The sequence below is a fragment of the Sus scrofa genome, chromosome 6 (assembly GCF_054392235.1).
Source record: "Sus scrofa isolate SSC_HxYL_T2T_F1_AM1 chromosome 6, Sscrofa_HxYL_maternal_Yorkshire_Landrace_v2.0, whole genome shotgun sequence".
In the NCBI taxonomy this organism is placed as follows: Eukaryota; Metazoa; Chordata; class Mammalia; order Artiodactyla; family Suidae; genus Sus; species Sus scrofa.
In genome coordinates this window covers 172,352,605-172,377,424 of record NC_139388.1, presented here as the reverse complement: position 1 = coordinate 172,377,424, position 24,820 = coordinate 172,352,605, and the positions used below count along the sequence as shown (strand labels likewise).

General features: G+C 53.7%; 2 protein-coding genes and 1 long non-coding RNA gene across 8 annotated transcripts in view; 2 read left to right on the top strand and 1 right to left on the bottom strand.

Annotated features, from left to right (window-relative positions):
- The window catches only part of CFAP57 (cilia and flagella associated protein 57), a 61,910-nt gene extending 53,526 nt beyond the window's left edge, over positions 1-8,384 (top strand). For all 5 annotated transcript variants that reach the window (XM_084959093.1, XM_084959090.1, XM_084959091.1 and 2 more), the window contains 2 exons: positions 2,409-2,541; positions 8,017-8,384. In XM_084959093.1, coding sequence (XP_084815219.1) covers positions 2,409-2,541; positions 8,017-8,231 — 348 coding nt within the window. In that variant the 3' untranslated portion in view covers positions 8,232-8,384. The remainder of the gene's footprint in view (positions 1-2,408; positions 2,542-8,016) is intronic.
- A 4,429-nt stretch (positions 8,385-12,813) lies between these two features.
- LOC146403035 (uncharacterized) lies at positions 12,814-20,430 on the bottom strand. The gene is made up of 3 exons (XR_014805197.1): positions 20,382-20,430; positions 17,241-17,322; positions 12,814-14,956 (listed from the first exon to the last, which is right to left on the bottom strand). It is a non-coding gene; the product is annotated as an uncharacterized LOC146403035 (long non-coding RNA).
- Positions 20,184-23,444, top strand: TMEM125 (transmembrane protein 125). Of its 2 annotated transcripts, none has more exons than XM_003128079.5 (3): positions 20,184-20,273; positions 21,629-21,771; positions 22,140-23,444. In XM_003128079.5, exon 3 carries the CDS (start codon positions 22,156-22,158, stop codon positions 22,813-22,815), a length of 660 nt encoding a protein of 219 aa, XP_003128127.1. In that variant the 5' UTR covers positions 20,184-20,273; positions 21,629-21,771; positions 22,140-22,155; the 3' UTR covers positions 22,816-23,444. The 2 variants fall into 2 exon arrangements, with proteins under 2 accessions (XP_003128127.1, XP_003128126.1); XM_003128078.5 differs by having other exon boundaries at positions 22,012-23,444.
- The last annotated feature ends 1,376 nt before the right edge of the window (positions 23,445-24,820 follow it).

Here is a 24,820-nt window from a genome sequence, read left to right as displayed (position 1 = left end):
TACGGTCATGAAGGGGAGCGATGCTGGGAGCTGGTGAGGGCCAACGAGATTCAGTCCAGACCCAAAGTCCACAGGGTTGAGTGACGGAATGACCGACTGACCAGGAGGAAGCGTCTGAAGTGTTTCTGGAGAGAACTGGCTTTTTCAGTCACTCATCTTATACGGATTACTGTCACTTTACTGAATCAGGCAGGGAGTGAGGCGAAGTGACGCCAGCTCGGAGGAGTCAAGGGGGCCCCTGGCGAGCCCGTGGGCCCAGGGGGTCCCCGAAGCCTCCCAAGACCCTCCTGTCTGGTCTTCCCTGCTCAGCCCTTGGCCCCTGGTTGCTCACGTCCTCTTACTCAGCCTGGAATCCATGGCTTTCCTCATTCATTTGCTTTTCCCTTCCACAAATATTTACTGAGCCCTTCTTACAGGCCAGGCCGAGTCCAAGGTCTTAGAACCCAATGAATACGTATTTCACGGATCGAGTCGCGAAACAAAGTCAGAGAAGGTCAGGTGGGAGGAAACGGAGCCTGCGCACAGGAAATGTGGGAATTGCATCCCCAAGGCCTAGGTTGGTCACTAGGGTCAAAAATCAGGAGGAAAAGGTGACTTTATAGAAAAGTAGGTACAAAGCCTAGCCGGCGAACGAGGGGTTGGCAATAATTGGGCTTTGCATCCAAGAGGGAACCACGTTTGTAAATGCAGGATGGGGAGGCTAAATGATAGACTGAAAATCGGAAGGTATGTCTGACCTGCTCAGATAAAGAGGCTCCAGGGGCAGGACTGTCGGGGTGTCCCCGTGCGTGTTCCCTAACAGAGGAGGCTTGTCGGTCTCGCTGACAGCAGGGCTGGGGATCCGCCTGTCCTCCAGGCCCAGACTCCACCCCGGGACTGCAGAGAGAGGCCCGCGTGGAAGCCCTGCTTGTTTCTGGCACAGGCCGGTCTTTGGTAGATGTAGCCCGTGTCTGCCTCTGTCGCTGCTCAGACACCCAGGGGTCCGGCTCCCGCCCCTGGCAGGGGCCTGCCACTCAGTGTCTCCTGGGAGCCGGTAGAAATTCAGCATCTCAGGAGCGGCTCCAGACCCACCGAGTCAGAAGTCACCTTGAACAGGCCCCTCGGGTGACTCATGTGCGCCGTTGTGTGAGAGCTGCTGGGGTGGACGCGCTGAGTTCTGAGCTCCAAGAACAGAGTGGCCTCTGGCGACAGGGGCGCCTCTGTGGGGCCTCCCTCGGGGCCTTGGGTTGTGTGTGAAAAGGCCAGCGAGGCAAGAGAGAAGAAACTGCTTGGTCCAGGGGCACAGAGCCCCTCCCCCCGGCGAGCAGCAGGCCCTGCCCCGCCCTCCTCTCTCTCTTCTCACCTCTCCTTGGTGGTCCAGAGCTGCCGCAGGCCACCCCACACACCAGCCAGGTTCTTTTGTGCCTTTCTCCCGCTGTTCCAGTCATCCAGGACCCCCTCCACCCTCTCCTTGGTACCTCCGTCAAGCCTCTGCCCAGAGGTCCGTCCCTAGGAATCCGTGCTGGTCACTTGCACAGGGCTAAGTGCCTCTCCTCCGTGCCCCACGCCCCCATCCCGGCAAGGTTGCCCCCTCCCTAAACGGTGCCCAGATCCCTCACTACAACCGCAGCTGCTCGGGAGCAGAGGCCACGTCTTCCTTTCGATAAATAGAGCTCGGGTCCAGGGCAGTGCCTGGCCCATGATAAGCCCTCAGTAAATGTTGGACGGATGGATATTTGCCGAACACTAACGAGAGAAGTGAACTTCCGATGGATGCAGTTAATGTTAATTGTGCCTTTGTTTCTCTGTGTTCCTCACTAAAAAGTGTGCTGCTGAGAGCGGAAGCCATGTCTTACTTCTGCCTGCATCCCAGAGAGGTCGCAGATACCATACAATATCATAAATATATATATAGTTCAGCAAATGAATGGGGGGAAGTGAATAAAGTATAGCACAGTACTTACGAGCTCAGAGCTTTGGAGCAAAACTGGGTCCGAACACTGGCTGTCACTTGCTAGCTGTGTAATTTGGGTAAGTGACATAACTTCTCTGTGCCTCAGTTTTCTCTTCTGTAATAGAATCTACCCATTGTGTTATTATGATGCCTCCGTGCTTTAGGTTCATAAAAAGTGCTTAGACTAGCATTATTGTTCCTGCTCATAGAAAGAGCCTGGATGGATGGGAGTGGTGCACGCTGTCTGTATCTTACCTTGCCAGAGTCCACCTGGAGGTAGGTCAGCTGGTACCTCGAGAGGCTGACCCATGAGCCAGGGGAAGGACTCAGGCCACAAGGGAGAAACCAAAGACTCAGTGTGGGTCCCAGACCAACCCTGAAGGTTCTCCACACCCTCTTCCCCAGGCCAGGGCAGGTCCTGTGCCCACTCATCCCTCGCTATCTGCCCTCACTCTCTCCCCCTCCCTTTCTTCAGGAAAATGTCTTGCTGATCAAGGAGATTAATGAGCTCCGCCGAGAGCTGAAGCTCACCCGCTCCCAAGTCTACGACCTTGAAGCAGCTCTGAAACTGACCAAGAAAACCCAACCGCAAGATGTGACAGAGAAAGGTAATTCCCCTCGTGGCCCGGAAAGGTGGGCATCGGGTCCAGGGACCAGTGGCAGTCACGAGCAGGTCTGGCTTTGGCTTCCAAAGCTGCCTCTCCTGAGTTTCCTCCTGTGATGGGTCACATCCACCCCCTGGCCTCCTGGGCACCTCTCCATGCCACTCACCTGCTCGCCAAAGGATGTGTGAGGGCCCCAACACGTTCAAACCCTTGCAAATCCAAAATCCTTGGCGTTAGCTCGAGTTTCAGAATTCAGAATCTTTCCGATCTTAGGAAGAACACACTATACAACATCCCTAGAAATCTGAAATCAAATACACTGTTGTTTCTAGCGTGAACCATATGAATATCACACCAACCTACCTGATTTTTAAAATGCTTTCCATTTTTAGAGCTTTTTGCATTTCGCAGCGGTGGATAAGGGATGATCCACCTGTACAATCAAAACAAAGGCAAAAGAAGGATGGAAAGGAGAGGGGAAATTTACACTAGAAACGTTAACTGCGTCAGTCACCGCAGGGATAAAGTCCCTCTGAGATGCTGATAACCAAGGCGAGAGGGGGGCAAATGCGATGGTTTACGTAGCTCTTCTACAGAGAAAGGAAGTTTCTTTTTCGGAAGAAACTGACCTCTCCCCAGCACTCAATTCTACGAGAAACTTCATGTGTGGAGCCTGACAAACGGCGTCTCAAACAGCATAACTGGCAGTCTTTAGGTTTTCAGACAATAGCAACTTTCTTCAGGTGTCCCTTTCTCATCCGGACAGTCTATAAAAACCCAGGGTGTAAGGTATGGCTGTGGCGAATTAAGCCAGCATCGTTGGGGTATATTGTCTTCTGATGGTTTACATTCGGGACTAAAGCTCGGAAACCGTGATGAACTGAAACATTCCACAGCAGCGAACCAGGGCTTTCAAATGCCAGTCCCTTCATGTGCCATGCGTGCGCAGGGGACTGTCACTGGGGGAGGGTGGCTGAAGGATACGTAGGAACTCCTTGCGCTATTTCTGTGACTGCTTCTGAGTTTTAAATTATGACAAAGTTTACACACGTATAAATACATATACATAATGGTCTCACATGCAGTTTTGGTTAGAGTTGAGGGGAAGTCGAACTGAGTACCCGTTCTGAGTAGACCCAGTACCAGCTCTAAAGAACTGACGCAGGAGCGCAGCACGTGTTATAAAGAGTTGAGGACCTGACTTCCTGGAGGCAAAACCGTCTTTGTTTGGAGACGAAGCATAGACATGTCCATGAACAGTTGCGAAACTTCGCTTTCAAAGATATTTCAAAAACGTCCAAGCAGCCTAGCAATTAATCAGTTGAAACGGCCTCAGGGTTCTGTGCGGTACAGGTAGGTTCTTCTCATTACTACAAGGGAAATGGTCAGACGTATATAAAAATTGAAAGAAAAATCAAACGAATTCCCATGAATCCATTCCCCAGCTTGAACAAGTATCCATGCCTGTCACTCTTGCTTCATCCGTACCCACAGTGCCCCCAGCTGTCTCCTTACAAACACTCAGTAGATTATCCGAAGCGATTCAAACATCATGTCATTGGAGCGACAGAGCTTTAGGCAAGAAGATTTCACCTGTAACATGTGAAGACAGGTGTCTGCCCTGATGATGAACTTAAGTCCGATTTTGACTTTGACCATGAGGCCACCAAAACAAGTTCGCCTAAAATATATATCGCCCAAATTGTTTAAAATTGACCAATTCAGTTATTTTCTTTTTCTTTTTTTTTCTTTTTTCTTTTTCTTTTTTTTTTTTTTTTTTTTTTTTGAGGGGGGCAGGAAGCACATACACAGCCTTCAGAAGTTCTGGGGATTGAACCCAAGCCGCAACTTTGACTCAAGCCACAGCAGTGACAACCCCAGATCCTTAACCCCTTGCACCGGGGGATCTTCCAATTCAGTTTTTTTGTTTTTATTTTTTTAAGAATTCTTTTATTTTATTTTGTTTTGTTGAGGGCCACACCCAAGGCACATGGAGGTTCCCAGGCTAGGGGTCAAATCAGAGCTGGCCTACGCCAGAGCCACAGCAATTCAGGAGCCAAGCCACATCTGCGACCTACACCACAGCTCACGGTAATGCCGGATCCTTAACCCACTGAGCAAGGCCAGGGATCGAACCCACAACTTCCTGGTTCCTAGTCGGGTTCGTTAACCACTGAGCCATGACGGGAACTCCCTGGTTTTTTTTTTGTTTTGTTTTGTTTTTTAAGAATTCTTTATCTGGAGTTCGGATCATGGCACAGTGGAAACAAATCACTTTGGGGAGTACTGACATTCTAGATTCAATGCCATCCCTTTTCACAGAAATAGAAAATCCATTCTAAAATTCACCGGAAGTCTCAAGGTACTCCCCAAATAGCCAAAAACTCTTGAAAAAGAACAAAGTTGGAGGCCTCACACTTCCTATTTCAAAACTTATAGCAAAGCCATGGTAATCAAAACAGTATAGTACTGGCATAAAGACCGAGACCAATGGAATAGAACACAGAGCCCAGAAATAAATGTTCACGTCTATGGTCCAATGATTTTCAGCATGAGATCCAAGACCACCCAATGAGGAAAGGGAAATCTTTTCAACAGATGGAGCTGGGAAACTGGATGTTCACACGCAGAGGAGTGAAGCTGGACCCTCACTGACCTCATATACAAAATTTAACTCAAAATGGACCACGGACTTAAGAGCTAAAACCGTAGGAGTTTCCACTGTGGCTCAGTGGGTTCAGAATCCAACACAGTCTCCACAAGTTTGACTCCTGGATGTGAGTTTGACCCCTGGCCTCACTCAGTGGATTAAGGATCCAGTGTTGCCACAAGCTGCAGTGAGGTCACGGATGTGGCTCAGATCTGGTGTTGCTGTGGCGTAGGCCTGCAGGTGTAGCTCCAATTCAACCCCTTGCCTGGGAACGTACATATGCCACAAGTGTGACTATTTTAAACACACACACACACACACACACACACACAAAACCTTCTGTGTATCTCTCGAAGGACACAATCAGCAGAGTGAAAGGCAACCTATGGAATGAGAGAAAAATATTTGCAAATCATACACATAATAAGGGGTTAATGTCTAGAATATATACAGAACTCCTATAACTTCTCCTCCCTCCCCCCAAAAAAAAGAGATTTAAAAATGGGCAAAGCACTTGAATAAACATTTCTCCAAAGAAGATATACAGATGGCCAACGAGCACACAGAAATGCTCAGCATTGGAGTTCCCATTTCGGCTCAGCAGTAGCAAACCCAACCAGCATCCATGAGGACGTAGGTTGGATCCCTGGCCTCGCTCAGTGGGTTAGAGTTCCAGCGTTGCTGTGAGCTGTGATGTGGGTCACAGATGTGGCTCAGATCCAGTGTTGCTGTGGCCGTGGCGTAGGCCAGCAGCTACCGCTCCCATCACCTCCTAGCCTGGGAACTTCCACAGGCAGCAGGTGCAGCCCTAAAAAGCAAAAAAAAAAAAAAAAAACAAAAAACAAAACAAAAAAAAAAATCTCAGCATTACTAACAATCATTAGGTAAATGAAATCCAAACCACAGTGAAATCAAAACCATGAGTGCCTCACACGCATTAGAATGGTTACTATTAAAATGAATCAAACCAAAAAGAAAAAACAAAACGAAACCAGAACATAACAAATGCTAGCAAGGACCTGGAGAAACTGGAAGCCTGGGTGCACTGTTGATCAGAATGCAAAATGATACAGCCACTGTGGAAAACAGTAAGGTGTTTCATCCAAAAATTAAAAATAGAATCACTATGTGAAATAGATATTGCACTTCTGGGTTTAAACCCAAAAGTCAACGCAGCGTCTCAGAGATGTTTGTACTTCCATATTCATAGCAGCAATATTCACAGCCGCCAAAAGGTGCAAGCTGGCCTGATTTCCATCAATAGATGAGGGGTAAGCAAAAAGGGGCATATACACGCGATGAAAGATTATTTGGTCTTAAAAAGAAGGACCTTCTGACATGATACAGCATAGATGAGCCTTGAGAACCCTATGCTAAGTGAAGCAAGCCAGACACCAAAGGACAGATACTGTGCGACTCCACTTATCTAAGGTTCCTGGAGCCACATTCATAGAGACAGGAAGTAGCCTGCTGGCTTCTAGGAGCTGGGAGCAAAGAAATGGGAGGTCGTTTAGTGGGTGTGGGGTTTTTCAAAATGAGAAGACTGTGGGAGGTGGGTTGCACAAGAGGCCGAGTGTCCTTAATACCACTCACCCTCCACTTGAAAGGGGCTAAGCTGGGGAATGTTAGGTTACATAGATTTTGTTTATTAGAGTTGATTTACAGTGGTGTGCCCGTCTCTGCCGCACAGCGCAGTGACCGGGTCGTGCATATATACATTCCGCTTCTTGTGTCATCTCCTGTCATGGTCTGTCCCAGGAGAGCGGCTACAGGTCCCTGTGCCAGGCAGGGAGACCTTGTTGTTTATCCATTCTAAATGCAAGAGTTTGCATCTCCTGAGCCCAAACTCCCAGTGCCTCCCACGCCCTGCCCCATCCCCCTTGGCAACCACGGGTCTGTTTTCTGTGTCCATGTGTCAGTGGGTAAGTTGGTCTGTGCCATAGTTTAGATGCCACATGTGAGTGGCACCACATGGTATGTGTCTTTCTCTTTCTGACTGAACCTCTCCGAGGATGAGACTCTCTCGTTGCAGCCACGTTATATAGATTTTACCACGACTTTTTTTCTAAGTGCGGAAGAGCAGTTGGAGTAACGATTGACGGTCCTGAGCTGGAGGAATGAGAGTTTGCCGCCTCTGGGCCGAACGTCTGTCCGGAGATGGAAAAACCCAGAACTTGAATCTCATGCTCCTCTTTTCAGGAGCACTCAGTGGGCCATGAGGACTCTGGGCTGCTGGGTTATTTCCGGTTTGGGCTGTGCAGGCTGCCAGGGGCAGCGGGTGGAGGCATTTCGAGTACCGAGGGTGCCATCGAGGTGGCAGGAGAAATTCACGGTGGGCCTAACTGGGCAGAAAAGGGAGTAAATCTCAGAGGAACCCCTTTGGTAGGTAAAACCTGGCAGACGAGGTCTAAATTCAGTCAAAAAGAGGCAAACGATGCGCTGGAATGAAAGCGCCTGGGTGTGAGGAGAGAGGGGCAGCCGCAGAGTGGGTGCTGAGCTGGCGTGCCCAGCACTTCAGTACCGAGAGGTGAGCTTGGCAGGTCAGGGAGCGGGATGAGCTGTGGACCCTCGGAGACACCAGCATCGCCCAGGCTGAGGCCCAGGACGAGGGTGGCCCTGGGATGGGAGGACGGCCTCAGGGAACTCACGGGAGTGAGCTTCCGACCCAGAAGCGCTAGTGAGGGGTCCCCGCCCGGGAGCTGCTCCGATGCTCCGTAAGCGTGTGTGGGGGAAGGGCTTGGAGGGGGAAGGGAGGGGGAGCCGCTTTCAGCCAAGCTTTGCAGCAGTCCCGTAACAGACCCCTGCTAGTCCTGCTCTGTCCCCTGCAGTGTCCGGCGAGGACCTCCCTGGCATCCCTCCTACCATGAGACTGAACGCGCAAGAAGAAACGGGGAGAATCATCGAGATGCAACGCCTGGAGATCCAGCGCCTCCGAGACCAGATCCAAGAGCAAGAGCCGGTCCCCGGGTTCCACCCGCTGGCCGGGATGCGGCTGCCTTCCCTGCTCAGGTCGGAAGTGGACTTTGAGGTGCAGACCAAGTGACCGGGTCCGGTGAGCCGTCTCCAGCCACCCCAGAAGAAGCGCCGTGCTCCGGTCCCCAGACTGACTCTGGGCCGCGGCCCCTGCAGCTCTGACCACACCAGCCTTGCTCCAGGGAATGTGGGACTTGGGCAGAATAAAGGTGTTTGCCCACAACTGCATTTGATTCTCTGCTTAGCCCAGGAGCCAGGGACAGGGGAAAAGAGAGAGGGACCCTGAGGCCTGGGGGCGGTGGGGAGGCATTGCTCATCCAGAGCCACTGCTGCTGGTCCCCGTCCTGGCTTAGGGCTGCCTGTCACTGCAGAGATTCCCGCGCCCCCTTTCCTCCCTGGGCCTGTAGGGCAGGGCCGCCTGCCTCTTCTGACCCACTTGCTCCTCTGCCAGCCACATGAGGACCAGACAAAGCCTCCTACGTTTTCTTCTGAGTTATGAAACAAGTGAAATTTTCTGGGGATTTTCAGAAGGTGAGGGTAAAATCATGAACACGACAAAGTCAGAGCTCTCCCACGTCGTCCATTGTCTGCGGACCCTGGTATCAGGACTGAACGCGAAGCTCTGCCCTTCTTTCTGTTGCCACCCTGCCTCTCTAGACTTATCCTCCGTCTGCAGGGCCCTGCCTTGCAGCTCCACTTCAGGGGGTGGGGGGAACCTCTTCCTCTGGACCCCAGCCTGGGTGGCCCAGACATAAGTACCGGCAAAGGTGGGGTTTTGTGCACTAAGAACGAAGGACTAGAACCCGGCTGTCTCTGTCTTCTCCCACCCGCAGAAGTCAGACACCCTTCTAATAACCAAATAACAAAGATTAGGCTCCGGGTCTCTGCTGGTCCCTGCTGGCTCTCTTAAACCTGGCATCTCCGAGGCGTCCCCCACCTTCCCCAGTCTGCTTTATCCCAACTCTGGCCACTGGTCGTGGGCTCGTTTTCTCAGTGAGAGCTGAGACATAGCTGTCACATGAGGCAAGGGCCCCCTGAAGGCTGGGGACAGCAAAGATGCAGGGCAGAGACCACGAAGCAAAGTCTATATAGGACTCTCGCTCCTTAGCAACCTCCCACCCCGCCCACACCCTGTCGCAGTGGCCAGCTTGTCCCCTCCAGAGCAGTGTGCCCCCCTTCTATGTCCTCTGCCCACTGGGAGACCTGGCCCAGGAGCAGGAAGCAGTTCAGTATCCTCTGACCGATTCAGCCACCGCAGTCGCCCAGGACATGACCGAGCCGAGAAGACGGGGCCCCCCCGGAACTCAGGCTTCTCCATCCCAGACTTTGACCCTTTGCAGAAGAAACTGACTCCGAATGAGGCGAGGGAGGCCAGTGGGTCCAGGTGGCACAAGGTCATGAAGGTACATGACAGATAGGAGACCGTCCAGAGGCCAGTCCTGAGCCACCGAGAGTCACTCCCCACCACTTCCCCAAGCTCTTGCCACGCAGGCTCCTTCCAGTTCTAAGAAAAGCTAAGTTCTTTCTTGCCTCTAGGTCTTTCCACATATACCCTTTGCCTGAAAGGCTCTCACCGTCACCCTTCCCTCAGTGAACCTCTCCTCATCCTTCAGATCGTAACCAAAAGTCACTTCCTCAGAAAAAACTCTCTTGGAGTTCCCGTCGTGGTGCAGCGGAAACAAATCCGACTGGGAACCATGAGGTTGCAGGTTCGATCCCTGGCCTCACTCAGTGGGTTGAGGATCCGGTGTTGCCGTGAGCTGTGGTGTAGGTCCCAGATGCGGCTCGGATCCCGCGTTTTGCTGTGGCTGTGGTGTAGGACGGCGGCTACAGCTCCGATTCGACCCCTAGCCTGGGAACCTCCATATGCCGCGGGTACGGCCCTAAAAAGACAAAAACAAAAAAAGAAGAAAAGAGACATTCTTGATCCTTCCTCCCCATCGAGCCTCACCTCGTTCTTTTCCTTCCTAACCGTCACTGTAATTTGTCCGTTCAGCTTGATGCCGCCTCTCCTCCTAGGCTCTCAGTTCCCCGGGCAGGGGTTGTGACTGTTATCTAAGCTCAGCTCGGATATCTGCCTGGGACACTGGCCGAGGGGCCTGAGGGTCCGTCAGGAGGCCACTGGCTGACCACATGTGAGAGGGTCAGTGCTGAGGCCGAGATGGTGGCTACAGAGATGCGGGGCAGAGAGTTCTGACCTAAGGACTGGAAGGAGTTAGCCTCGCGAGGGGGAGAGAGAGGGACCCAAGAAGAGGGAACATGCAGGGAAACTGGGGCTCCTGTGAGTCTGAAGGAAATTCACTGGCTGGGAAGCAGCAACGTTCAAATGACAGATTGTTCAACTTAAAAAGGCCTTAGGAGTTCCCATTGTGGCTCAGTGGGTTAAGAACCTGATATAGTCTCCATGAGGATGCAGGTTCCATCCTTGGCCTCACACAGTGGGTTAAAGATCTGGTGTTGCCACGAGGTGCCGCTCAGATCCCGCGTTGCTGTGGCTCTGGCGTAGGCCTGCAGCTGCAGCTCCCATTCAGCCCCTAGCCTGGGAACCTCCATATGCCGCAGGTATGGCCATAAAAAAAATTTTTTAAATAAAAAAAAATAAAAGCCTTAGGATGAAGATCTCACATTTCACCTACAAAGTGGGCCTTAGATTGCCAAGGAGGCAACCAAAACCAAGGAGGAGTGAAGCAGCTGGTATGGGGTCACAGTGGGACCAGGACTGCAGCTCCATTTGCCTCATAGCATCCACATCCCAGGCTCTAAAGCCAGCCCTGCAGGGAAGTCTCAACAGAACACTGGGCCAAGTTGGGGCGGGGTTGGGGGGGGGGTGTCAGGGGAGGTCACAGGAGTGTGAGGCCAGCAGGGTCTAAACCAGAAATGAAAGGAGAACCCAATGCCTAAGCCAGTGGCTGGCTGTGGTCCAGCTGGTACGGATGAGGTGGGCCAAGGGAGAGCCCCACACGAGCAAAGACTGGCACCTCAGCCAGCAGGTCGGCAGGATGCTTTCTCAGAGGCGCAGGGGTGAGCACAGCTTCTTGCTAGCATATCTGTTCCCATGGCAACCTGCCAGGTCGTGTTGGTTGGGTGGCTGCTGCACCTCCTCCACTTTGCCTGTCCTGACCTCATGGCAAGGTTCTCACCCCACTGGTACCACCTCCTCCTTTCCAGGCTCCTCGGGCCAGTTAACCCCTCACTGATGGGGTGGGCTGGACAGCCACCTCCTCCTGCTGGTCACCCAAGGGCCCAAGCATTGGCAGAGGGACTCTTGTTCTTCTGGGTACAGTCCACTGCTGATCTCTGGGACTGAGTCAGTGCTGGTGTGACAGCTGTCCCTTTGGCGCTGCCCTTTCGCTGGGCCCCAGACATTCTTCGGCTCTCCTCCTGTTCTTCTAGAGTCTTGGCGTCGGCTGTGGCTGGCAGTGTGAGCTGCCCAGCTGAGCCTCCTCCACCCTCCTGTCCTCCCAGCACTGAAAACCCTGCCCCGCAGAAGTTCTGACTTCAGTGTCTACCTCTCCCCAGGGCTTCTCTTCTTCCTCTGTTTCACACATTAACATTAGGTTGTATTAGAGTCTCAGACGCGGCACAGGGACGGGGCACGAGATAACACTGCCGCATTGGGAGGAAAATCTATATTAATCGAACCTAGACTTGGGATGAGACATCCAATGAGAAGGGATAAACGCCCATGACAATTAGTGTAAGTGCAACCCTGTTGCCGAAATCGCGGCTGCCTCTGTACGCCGATGCCAAATAGAAACGCAGAGGCAGAGTTGGAGGAAACAGAAAAAGCAGTTTCATCACCAGGCACAGAGCGGGTCGTGAGGAGTCTTCAGCATCTGAGGAGCCGGGCTGATCAGCTCATGGGCCTTTTCCGGATGGGTGGGAGGTGAGGTCACTGGGAGTCAGTGTCATCAACCTTCTGGTTCCAGCTGGTCTGGGGTCTCCATTGCTGGTGGGCAGCATCCAGCACCCAAGCCCCCTGGCGGGGGCTTCGGCACCTGCGAAACAGCTTCAAGGACACGGCTCAGAATATGATCTATCGTCTTTGAAGAAGTGGAGTCCTTGACTCTTTTGAATGGCTGAATTACGATCACTGTTTGCTTTTTTCGCTGCACTTTTTCACTACTCTGATTAGATGGGTTCTTTGACTCAAGTTTTTCTATAGATAAAAGGCTGGTGGAGGACATGAGTCGGGGTCCCCTCAGGGGAGGCCTCCCAGGGTCCTGTTCGGTTACGGCTCTAGAAGAATACAAATATTTTGGCTTCATGGAGCTGCTAGAAAAACATGTTTGAGAAAAATGGAAGCATCTGAGTGTCACTCCTCCGGAGTCAGACGACAATCGTCATGAAGGACGGAGGCGTCAAGGAAACTAAATGCGGCTTCAAAACAAGGAGAAACAACAGGCTTCTCGGGATCCCTGTTATTATTCTCAAAACTAAAGGACTAGTGTGACTAAGGAACCGCTGACCCTGCACGCATCTGCCATTTAAGCAGTGCATTTCTTTTGGGTAATGAAAACCTGCTTCCTAGAAGGGTTTTCCGGAAGAAAAGATGAGGATTTGCTGAAGTTTTTAACCTCCCACGTTTCCCCACAGATAAGGTTTATTATTCTGCCATTCTGCTAAAATTCATCTTAGCAACGCAAATAGTATTGGTTTATTGCTTCAGTTTATTGTTCGTCCATGGTTTCTTTAATTTTTAATAGATTTACAGAAATGAGACAAATTATTTGCATTCTTTTCTTATAATGTAGGATTAAATATTCTAAAATTATGACTCCCACTGTTATACAAGTTGCATTATATTAGATATGTATAGTCATTGTTATGTATTTTTATCTATTATTAATAAATATTATCAATATTTCATAGCATGTACTATAAAATATTTTCTGAATTGGGAGGGGTGTTTGGCTGCACCCAAGGCATGCAGAAGTTCCCAGGCCAAGCATGGAACCACACCTCAGCAGTGACTCAAGCCACTGCAGTGGCAATGCAAGATCCTTAACTTGCGGTGCCACAAGGGAACTCCTATTTTCAGTTGTTTCGAGAGTAATGAATAATCTTCAGCCTAGAAGAGTTGCTTTTTGTTTTTTTTGTTTGTTTGTTTGTTGGCAATACCTATGGCATGCTCAAGTTCCTGGGCCAGGGATCAAACCCCAGCCACAGCAATGACACCAAATCCTTAACCACTAGGCCACTGGGAAACTCCTAGCAGTTTTCTAGTCTGAGTTTTCATCTCCTTTCAATAGTCCCTTCCTTTGCAAGAATAAAATTCCTCCATCTTATTTAGAAAATTCTAGGAGTTCCCATCATGGCTCAGTGGTAGCAAACCCAACTAGTATCCATGAGGACTTGGGTTCGATCCCTGGCCACAACCAGTGGACTAAGGACCAACGTTGCCATGAGCTGTGGTTTAGGTCACAGACATGGCTCAGATCCCACGTCGCTGTGGCTGTGGCTGTGCCTGGCAGCTGTAGCTCTGATTTGACCCCCTAGCCTGGGAAATTCCATGTTCCTCAGGTAACGAATCCGACTAGGAGCCATGAGGTTGAGGGTTTGATCCCTGGCCTCGCTCCGTGGATTAAGGATCTGGCATTGCCGTGAGTTGTGGTGTAGTTCACAGACATGGCTCGGATCTGGCATGGCTATGGCTCTGGCGTAGGCTGGCAGCTGTGGCTCTAATTAGTGCCCAGCCTGGGAACCTCCATAAGCCGAGGGTGCGGCCCTAAAAAGCAAGAACAAAAAAAAAAACAAAACCCAAAAACTACACCAACACTTTGTGGCTTAAAGCAAGAGTCTGACTTGGCTTATCATTTTATAAGTGGGGAGTTCCAGAAGGACTTCCCTTGGTCCTTGATCTCAGCTCTATGTCGCAGCAGCTGGGGAGGGTGACTGAGGCTGAAGGGTGGACTCCAAAGGAAGCTCCTCACAGGGCTGGCACATTTTAGTGGCCATCAGCTCCGAGCTCAACTAGAAACAAGGACTTCTTAACAGGCAGGGCATAGCCCTTCTCAGAGAATGAGGCTGGGTTTCAACTCCTAGGGGAGTTTAAGTTGCCACTCTCTTTAGTCCTAGGCCCGGAAATGCAACATTATAACTTTTTCCATATTCTATGGGTCAAAGTAGTCTTAGAAGCCACCCAAGCCTCCAAGAGAGGAGGCAGAGACCCCTGCCCCCGGCCACTGCCTCTTACTCAAAGCATGACCAGCCATCACCAACCGGCTGCTCCCAGCAAGGGCTGCAAGGGGCCTGGTGAGCCTGGGAATATCCGTGTGTCCAGCTCAGACCTCCAGCAATCATTGCTCTAGGTTTGGAGTGAGAGGTGAGAGAGAAGGCATGCCAGGACCAGCTCATTCTCCCTGAGCTCTGTTGGGGCGAGCTCCCCTAGACCTCAGAGGTTCTGGGGTCTGCTTATGCTCTGGCTGTGTCTGAGATGCCATCAGACGCCCCTGAGCTGAGCGGGCCTGGGGAGCAGCTTCACAAGGAAGTAATTGCGCTCTGTGCCAGGCAGCAGGAAGGCAAGGATGGCTGATCAGCCACGATGACCCGTCACGTATAAGCATTTGTAGTTCTTGCACATCTACTATGTGTCACGTGCTGGGATTTGGCAGGGCAGCGAGTGTCGGCCAGAACATACGCAGCGGCACCTACTGTGCTTAGAAACTGGGAGTCGGGAGTTCCCTTGCGGCACAGTGGGTTAAAGATCTGGCATTGCCATTGTGGCAGCTCGGGTCACCGGTGTGATGCAGGTTCAATCTATGGCCTGGGAATGTCCACCTGCTGTGGGCGTGGCTGAAAACAAACAAACAAACAAAAAACAAATAACAGAAACCAAGTCCACCCATTTTAAGCTAAAAAGGAGAAGTTTATTATCTGGATTTAGGTCCGGGAGGGGAGGTGCCCTCACGGAATCTTAGGGCAGAGATACCACCAGGCCTTAAGAAGGACTTGAACCAAGGCCTGGGTCATAGCTGGACCTCCCCCCCCCCTCTTTTGCTCTTGCCTCTCTGTTCAGCTGGAGAGTTCGGCTGACTGAGGGGACCCTTGGCATCCCATGAGTAGAAGCCCCCAGGCTGACATGCGATTGCTAGTCTGACTTTAAACTGCCAGAAGGGCTTAGCTTGAGTCTGGGGCCCACCTCTATCCCATCAACTGTACCCACAGAAGGGGGTCACAGAATATAATCCTGGTTCCTGGGGTTCAGCCCTAGAGTGAGGTTGGTCATTGAGGGTGGGGCAAATACTCCAGAAGATGTCACTCTCAGACGCCTGTCATTCGTGGAACATGGGGTGGGGGCGAGGGGCCTGGAGCCATTGAAGACCTACTGTGGCACCTGTCCTGTAAGCCCTTTATCCTCCAGCTGCCCTTCAGGGCGGCGGAGACCGGACTCTTTTGCTCAACACTGTACCTCCCGTACCTGCACAATCCCTGGTCCAGAGAAGGGAGACAGTAAATGTTTGCTGGACGATTGTATTATTTAATTCCCCCCCCCAATCTATTTAGAGCAAGTTCTATTGTCCCCATTTTACAAATGAAGAGACTAGGACACGGGGACATTAAGACATTTTTCTGGAGTTCCCGTTGTGGAGCAGCATAAACAAATCCGACTAGCAACCACGAGGTGGCGGGTTCGATCCCAGGCCTCATTCAGTGGGTTAAGGATCCAGTGTTGCCATGAGCTGTGGTGTAGATCAAAGACACGGCTCGGATTGGGCATCACTGTGCTGTGACTGTGGTGTAGGCCAGCAGCTGTAGCTCCGATTTGACCCCTAGCCTGGGAACCTCCATATGCCGTGGGTGTGGCCCTAAAAAGCAAAATAAATAAATTAATTAATTAATTAAATTAAAAATAAAATCTAACTCTTTTTTAAAAAATGACATTTTTCTAAGGTTGCAGAGCTAGAGCTGGGATGGGGTCCTTCAAGGTGCATGTAGTTCCAAACTCAGTATTCTCTCTATTATTCATTCAACAAGCATTCACTGAACACCTATGTTATGCTGGGCCTGTTCTAGGAGCTAGGATGCACAACTCCCTCCCTGTGTGAAGCTCATCTTCCGCGGGGCTAGTCAGACAATATTCCAGACAGATGAGAAAAACATGCAGCATGTAGACAGCGACACATGCTAGGGAGAAGCACAGGAGAATGAAGGAAGTCAAAGAACTGAGGGCGGGGAGGCAGGAAGGAGGGGAAGCCTGTGATGTTCCACCGAACTGCTGGGAAGTCTCACGGAGAAGGTGCCATGCGAGCCCTTTCCAGAGGGACAGCGAGGGAGGGAGCCACGTGGGAGGAAGCATTCCCGGCAGAGGGAACAGCCAGGGCAAAGTCTCAGAGCCAGCGCAGGCAACAGAGGGACAGCAGGGGTGACAGAGAGGTCTTAGAGAGGGCGGGAGGACTCTGGCCACTGCGTGGGGGACTCGAGCCCAGCAGGGACGTCACCTGCTCCACCTTATAACCGGACTGCAATAGCTTCCAGGTGGAGAAGAGTCTGAGCTGGGAATGTGGTAGGAGCAGGGAAGCTAGGCTGCAGGGTGAAGGGACCAGTTAGAATCTGCGCTCCCTGCCTGCTGCTGCCTTTCCACCCCGAGAACCCCACCCCACCCCCGCCTTCACTACCGTCCATCTGAGCTGCACCAACAGCCTCTGCTTTGGGGACAGAGTTCAACAGCCCTGCGGGAGCCTGCCTGACCACGTTCGCTCCAAGGTATTTGACAAGATCCAGAGTGAGTGCAAAGTCGTCCTCAGTCAATGTTTAAACGCAGAGAGCTTTTCGGCGTTGTTCCCTCCACCCAAAAAGTTCCCTTCGAACCCCCAGGGGAAGCCGGAGAAGGGGGGATGGCATGCCTTCCCCTGCCCAGCTCTATCTGGGCAGCTGACCCGAGGGTCTGTTTGGGAGCAGTCCCTCCTCGGACCCGGAGGAAAAATAAACATCAGACGTGCCAGAGGAGTACCCGGCGGCCGGGCCCTGCCAGGCCCCTGCCCTCGTTTGTCCCGGGACAGGGAATTCCTTTATAATGCTTTGCCAAGGGGCACACCTCCACGTGGTTGTCCCCAAAATCCAGCCTGCCCCAACTTACCCTTGAGGGAGAAGTCACCTAGAGCTGCACCGTCCAGTGAGGCAGCTGCCCGCCGCCTGTGGCCGGACTGAGCAGAGAAGACCTGCAAGTATAAAACACAGCGAATTTCCAGGACAAAATAAAAGGCAAATAGGGAGTTCCCGTCGTGGCGCAGTGGTTACCGAATCCAACTAGGAACCATGAGGTCGCGGGTTTGATCCCTGGCCTTGCTCAGTGGGTTAAGGATCTGGCGTTGCCGTGAGCTGTGGTGTAGGTTGCAGACTCGGCTCGGATCCCGCGTGGCTGTGGCTCTGGTGTAGGCCGGTGGCTACAGCTCCAATTCAACCCCTAGCCTGGGAACCTCCATATGCCGCGGGAACGGCCCTAGAAAAGGCAAAAAGACAAAAATAAATAAATAAATAAATAAATAAAAGGCAAAGAGCTCATTAATGATTTGCATGTTAAAATGAAAATATTTGTGGCTAAAAGAAAATGATTTTACATTCTTTGTTATATTATCTTCCATGATGGTCTGTCCCAGGAGAGTGGATATGGTTCCCCGTGCCATACAGTAAGACCTTAAGGTTTATGCTTTCTAAAGGCAATGGTTTGCCTCCACTAGCGCCAAACACCCAGTCCACACCACTTCCTCTTTCCTCCTCCTCGACAACCACAAGCGTGTTCTCCATGTCTGTGAGTCTGTTTCGTAGACAGGTTCATTTGCGCCATGTTTAAATTCCATATATAAGGGACGTCGTATGGTATTTGCCTTTTTCTCTTTCTGACTTAGTATGAGAACCTCTAGTTGCATCCATGTGGCTGCAAATGCCATTATTTTGTTCTTTTTATGGCCGAGTAGTATTCCATTGTGTATATATACCACATCTTCTTAATCCATTCATCTGTCAATGGACACGTCTTTTCAGGGTTGTTTTTTTTTTTTTTTTTTTCATGATTTCCTTTGCTGTGCAAAAGCTTGCATGTTTAAGTCTCGTTTGTTTATTTTTGTTTTTATTTTGATTGCCTTGGGAGACTGACCCAAGAAAGCCTTTGTGCAGTTTCTACAAGAGAATGTTTTACGTTCTCTCCTAGGAGTTTTATGGTGTCGTGTCTTATGTGTATGTCATGAAAGGGGTGTAAAGAAAAATGTTATTGTATCAGTTTCACCTGTCTCTTTTTACTTTTTTAACCTGGTTACTAGACAATTTTAAATTACGTAGTGTGGCTCGTGTAACCTTTCTGTTAGATGGACGGTCCTGCTCTAGTTGTCACCAGCCCCCGCAGTCACCTCCACAGAGCAAGGAGAAACCTGGACGGTCCAGCATAATTATTTCGTGTGCTGATGATGGACTGACACCTACGATTTTGTTTTCTTGCCGATTTCATACACACCAGGAGGAGCGGGAGCAGGAGGCCCGACCAGGGGTTCCACCCAGCCTGGGACCACCTCCACCCAGCCCCCCTCGCCACTGTGTGGGGTGTGGTGCCAGCTTCACCTGTTAGAGGCAGACCTTGTTATACTCCAGAACCCTTCAAATGCCTCACCAAGGCATTCAAGGCCCTGTGCCACGTGAGCCAAATTTGTTTTTCCAGCTTCATCTCACAGGCTCCCTGCTTTACACCCTACACCGTGCTGTTGACACATTTATTCAGCATTTACTGGTTGATTACTTCCCATGAGCCAGGCACAGGGCTGCCTGCCGAGGTCACCACGATAGTTAGAAAACAGGCGCTAAGCTTGTACTCACCGGGAACCCTGTGTCTGGGGGGTAACGCCAGGTAAGAAAAGAAGGACCATGAGAGCGCATGCGGTGAGAGTGGTGGTGAGGGAAGCACGGGGTGGGGTAGGGGGCATGGATGCCCCAAAGAGGTACCTAAACCAGTCTGGAGCTCAAGGAGGGCTTCCTGGAGGAGGTGACATCTCTGTTGAAGAAGCTGAGTTAACCAGACTGAGGCTGGGGGATGGTAAATATCCCAGGGAGAGGGAACTGTGAGTTCAAAAACCGACCGGAAGGGCAGAGCAGGGCAGAGCCTGCATAACTGAACGATGCACATTCCAGCGAGAGGGCAGGGGCCAGGGGCAAATGACTGGCCTACTGTGGGTGGCAGGGGTTTTGTAAGCCCTGCAAAGGAGTGTGGAGTTTGTCCCAAAGGGTTCATTCTGCACGTGTTTTAAGCAAGGGAGCTCCTATTTCTCCTCCGAAAAGCCTCCCCCCCTCCTCCTCCCTGTAAGCTCAAAACCCACCTCCCCAGGTGGGCCAGACTCCCCTGGGCAGACACTTGAGGTTCAAAGGAGAATGGGCGAGGGGCTTGTGGGCTCTGGCCCAGGGGAAGCACCAAGGGATGGAGGTACTGGGGCTGGGTCCAGGGGTCAGCTGGTGTTGGAATCTGAGGCTAAGGCAGGATATGAGTTTTGGAGTGGGGATTTGGGGGCTGCATTCAGGAACAAGGGTCAAGGCCGAGGAGGACGAGGTTGCAGTCTGAGACCTAATTCCAGAATTTAGAATTGAAGTTTCAAGCCAGACTGGGGGTTGAGATCCAGGGCTGGGACCAGAATGGGATTTGGAAATGGGGCTGGGGGAGAAGGTTGGCATTTGAGATTCAGGGTTCAGCTGAGATGTGGGTAGGGGCCTCGGTTGGAGCTAGGAATTCTGGTTAGTGTTTAAAACTGCAGTTGGGATTGCGTTTAGGGCTGGAGCGAAGGCTAAACAGGGGCTGGAGCTGGGGGATGGGTTCGGGCCCAGGCGCTGGGGCTGATGGACAGCATTCCTCCCGCTGCCCAGATCTGGGAATTGTGTTCGAGCCCTAACAGCGGCAGCCAGAAGCCCCTCCCTTCCCAGGAATGCCTCAGCCCAGCTGAAGGAGCACTGCCACGTCAGCCAATCGGCTCAGGCCCTGCCTTGAAAACACCTGTTGGTCCCCCTCCCCCTCCCTCCCTCGGGCTCACCTAGGCGCAGGTGAGGCAGATGAAGCACCTCCCCCGGAAACGGAGCTGGAGCGCCCCACCTGACGGCCCTGCTAGCTCAGATCGGATCCAGCACTGCCAGACTTCTTGTGAGTGCCCCATGGCCCCCCCACTCCCACCCCCCGACTTCCTCCCAGCATTTCTTCCCCCGAGAACCTCCAGGCCACCCCCAGCCCAGGCCTGCAGTCCCAGCACACCTGTGCAAGCACCTTCCCGACCAGCAAAGTCACAGCCCTGGGGAATGCTGGGACGGATCCCAGGGCCCCTCCCCCCTCGGGGGCACCTGCCCCTGCCCCTCCCACCCTGTGTGCCAGGCAGCCCCCGCCTGGTTGAGGAGAACAAATACCTCATCAGAGGTGTAACCCGCGTACAGCCACTGAAGTCATATTCCCGGGATGACCCAGGACTTGTGTCCCATGTGCGAAGCCAGAGTCCCATCCTGAATTCGAGGAGAGAACACTGATTTTGTTTTTCTTGCCTATTTCATACGCACCAGGAGGAGAGGGAGCAGGGGGCATGACTAGGGGTTCCGCCTGTGTCCTTTTATTCAAAAAGCATGCTCGGGGCATCTTTGCGGGCCCGAGAATGCCCACCGGACCTCTGGCCTGGAGATTTTAATGCCCCCACCCCTCAAGATAAAGCCTATTGTCCTCACTTGTCAGGTGAGGAGGCTGAGGCTGCAAGAGGTGAACTCTTTGGGGGATTCTCCGACGGCCCCCCAGCCCCGCTGCTGACTAACCCACAGCCAGCCCTCTTCACAGGAACACACCGTGTGAACTGGGGCTCCTGGCATGCTGGGGCCGGGCTGCTGTATGTTGCCCCGTGGGAGTCCGGCTGACTGGCCTCTGGAGGACCCACTCAATGAGGAACCACTGTGAGGGCCCTCGGCCGGGTTCCCACGGTGGCAGGGACTGAAGCCGGGGGTCCAGTCCAGAGCCTTCCTTCCCTTTGCACCACTTTAGAGAGACCGTGGAGGAGGATGGGGGGCGGGGGCAGTGGGGAGACCAGGGGGGAAGTTGGGGGGATGGCGGTTGAAGGGCAGAGGCGGTGGGACGGGGGGCAGGGAACGGGATGGAGAAATATTTCAAGCGGCATCCGGGACCTGCACAAGCAAGGCATACCAGGGGAGGAGCAGGCTCGGGGTGAGAGGACAAGCTTGGGTCGGGACCTGCTGCACCGGAGGTGCCTGTGGGACGTCAAGGAGACAACTGCCTGAGGAGGCAGGCGCTCAGGAGGGGAACCGGGCTTGAGAAAGAGAGGGATTTGGAAACCAGCCGCCACGGCTGAGAGACAGGATGGGAAGTTAGGGGGGAAGGGTGTCAGAGATCGGATCCTGACTCAGAGAAGGAGCCGCAGCGCCAAAGAGAGACGATTCAGGGTCAGGCCGCTGGCTCCAGAAGGGTTAAGTCATCAGCCCCCTCCCCCCCCACGACCCTCCCCCCAGGAGCCAGCGGTGACAGCTGAGGCCATGTGAGTCCTGAATGAGGCTTTATCCGAGCCTGCATCCAGTGCCCTCGTCCACCGTGGCACCAGCTCCCTCGGCCAGCCGGGATGGGACAGGCAACTGAGAGAGCCAGAGCCAGAAAGGTCAGCGGCTGGGCAGGGGGTCCCTGGAGGGGCGGGGGTACCCTGCATGGAGGGAGCCCTCCTGGGGTCACTGGGCAGGCATTCCCCAAGAGCAGTGCTAGGGAGGGGCTTTTCAGGGGTGGGGGTGGGGGATGGCAGGGGACATGGGAGGATCCCCAGGGACCATCCCCGAGGCGGCCAGGAGACACCACGAGGGACAGGTGGGCTGGGGAGACAGCGAGTCCGATTCTCCCCCTGCAGGCGGTGGTGACCATCCCCTGGACCGTCCGAGGAACAGGACTCTGGGCCTCTAGCTGCCACGCAGGTGGGGGGGGCTCCAGGCCATGATCCGTACCTCTGACCCCTGACGCTGCCCTCTGCCCTTCTAGCGGTGCCAGCTCAGCCATGCCTGGAAGAGAGGCTCAGGCCCCACTGGGCCGGAGGCTGCCCCCGGATGTGCTGGCCGAGCAGGTGGAGCTGTGGTGGTCCCAGCAGCCGCGGCGCTCGGCACTCTGCTTTGCTGTGGCTGTGGGCCTCGTGGCGGGCTGTGGGGCGGGTGGAGTGGCCCTGCTGTCCTCCACCAGCAGTCGCTCGGGCGAGTGGCGCCTGGCGGTGGGCACAGTGCTCTGCCTGCTGGCCCTGCTGGTCCTGGTTAAGCAGCTGATGAGCTCAGCCGTGCAGGACATGAACTGCCTCCGCCAGCCCCACCACGTGGCCCTGCTGCGCAGCGGCGGAGGTGCCGACGCCCTGGTCGTGCTGCTCAGCGGCCTGGTGCTACTGGTCACCGGCCTGACACTGGCGGGGCTGGCCACGGCGCCTGCCCCTGCCCGGCCGCTGGCGGCCATGCTGTCCGTGGGCATCACCCTGGCTGCCTCGGGCGGGCTCTTGCTGCTGGGCCTGCTGCTGTATCAGGTGGCCGTGAGTGGACACTGCCCCCCGACGCGTGCGGCCGCCCCCTCCACCCACAGTGGCCTCAGTGCCAACAGCAGTGTCTTCAGCATCTCAGGACAGTTGTCCACTGGTCAGCGTCACGAGACCACATCCAGCATCGCCAGCCTCATCTGACCAAGCCCGAGCCTGCCTCAGCCTCCACAGAACCGTGCCTGGGTGCGAGTGAGTGTGTGTGCAAGTGTGTGTGTGCACACTCATGGAGGGAGAGTGACTCTATGTATATGCGTGTCCCCAGGACTGCCCAGCCCTCCAAGGGACTGTGTGATGAGGAGCCAGCATGCACCCACACACCCACACCACGGAGAGGGGACTGCTCCTCCCTGGGGCTCCCGGAACCCTCAGAGTCTGCCCATCTGGCCTCGGGGCAGAGAAGGGTCTGGGATCCCTGAAGATCCTTGGCCCCTCTTCCTAACACCCCTCAAAGCCAACTCTGTAACACCCGCCACGGCTTTCCCCAGGGGAGGCCACTGCCCACACCAGAGACTGCCCCAGTGAGCCCCCTTCATCGAGGAGGCTGAGTGGTGGCAAAGTGAAAATTACACAGGCTCCGGAGTGGCGGGCCTGAGTCTCCCCTCCACCACTCAGCAGCTGGGGGCCTTGGGCAAGCGTCTCAACCTCTCTGAGACCCGGTTTCTCAAGAGTCGTGGGTGTGCTCGTGGTCATCCATCGTTAGGATCGGACGATCTCACGTGTAGAAGGTCCAGGCACATGGCAGATGTGCAATAAAAGTAGTGGCTGCTGTTGCTGGTGCTGCCTTTATCCAACCACCTCCCCTCCCTCCCCCGACAGCCACCGCCCCCCACAGCCGCCCCTTCCAAGGCGAACATCTCCTGAACATCTCCTGCCCGGCTCAGGCTGACAACAGGTGCCTTGAGGAGTTTTCTTATGGTGCCACAGGTTAAGGATCTGGCATTGCCGCTGCAGTGGCTGGATCCCCAGCCCGGGAACTTCCACATACCGTGAGCACGACCGAAAAAATAGCAAATAAAGTGCCCTGAAGGTGTCCTTAGTCAGGCCTGGGGCTTCTCCTCAGAGGCGCTAGGAAGCTGGAGGGAGAGGAGGTAGAAGGACGCTCAGCCTAAGGACGCCGGTGGGTCTCTGATCCCAGGGAGAGGGTGGCGCCGGCAGGGAAGAGGCGGAGTCCTAGCTTTTCTCACGTGCTGATTCAAGAAGCCTGAAGTATTGGGGTTTTATCAGCTGGTTTCTCTGGAGGCTGTGGCTCCCCACCCCACCTCTGAAACTGGCACCTCCTGGTCTGTGTCGTCGTCGCTGCACCAGCTGGCCTGCCTCTGCGCTCTCAGGCAGGGGAGGGGTGTTTGACCCCCGCTTAGACGTAAGAGTCCCTTCCTGCTTGGAGTCACCCCAGGAAGGTGTCTCCCCTCCTGGGGTGGAGGCAAGAATAGAGGTCCACTGGAGAAGCACCCAAGAGCCTTAATTACTGTCGCATCACTTCCTGCTTCAAGAAGCAGATTACAGGAAGCCCCACGGAGGTCACCAAGAGAGGCAGGGACGCCAGGCAGCCATGTCGCCTAAGGGCTGTTGAGCTGCAGAGGCTCTCGGGAAAAAACTGCATTAAGCTGCCAAGATCAATGCAGTTTCTTGGAGAAAACACTGAGCTGGTGGATGGGGGGAAGGGTGTTGCCAACCCTGAGAGGGGCCGCATGGGTAGAAGGAAGAGGGCATGTCCCGTGTCGCTGGGAATTCCACAGCTCTCCAGCCTTCACGTGTTCAAAGGGGAGCCCCTCTCCTCTCCACCTCGAACGAGACCCTCCCTTCGCCCAGCATCAGGGTAGAGACCACAGGTGCTGAGGTCCCCCCTCCTTTTGCAGGCTACGGTGCAGACCCCCCAACACCCCTGGCTTTCCTCTCCCCTCAACCCACCCCACCCACTGTGTGGGGCCCACCACGCTCTCCCACTTCTCGTGGGCGCCTGTGCTCTCCTCTCCTGCCTTCATTCTCTTTAAGACCCTGCGCTCAAGCCACCTTCTCAGGTGCTCTTCCCTGACCCTCTCCCCCTGAGCCAGCAATTTGCCCCTTTGCTATGCCCAAGCCCTCCACGTAGACGCCCATCTGCGCTTCTTTGGCTGCTGGTCTCCTTCTCCAGGCAGGGAGCACCTCC

Bases quoted from the DNA above. Each gene is read 5' to 3' on its own strand.
- TMEM125 (XM_003128079.5), top strand. From the start codon at position 22,156: ATGCCTGGAAGAGAGGCTCAGGCCCCACTGGGCCGGAGGCTGCCCCCG.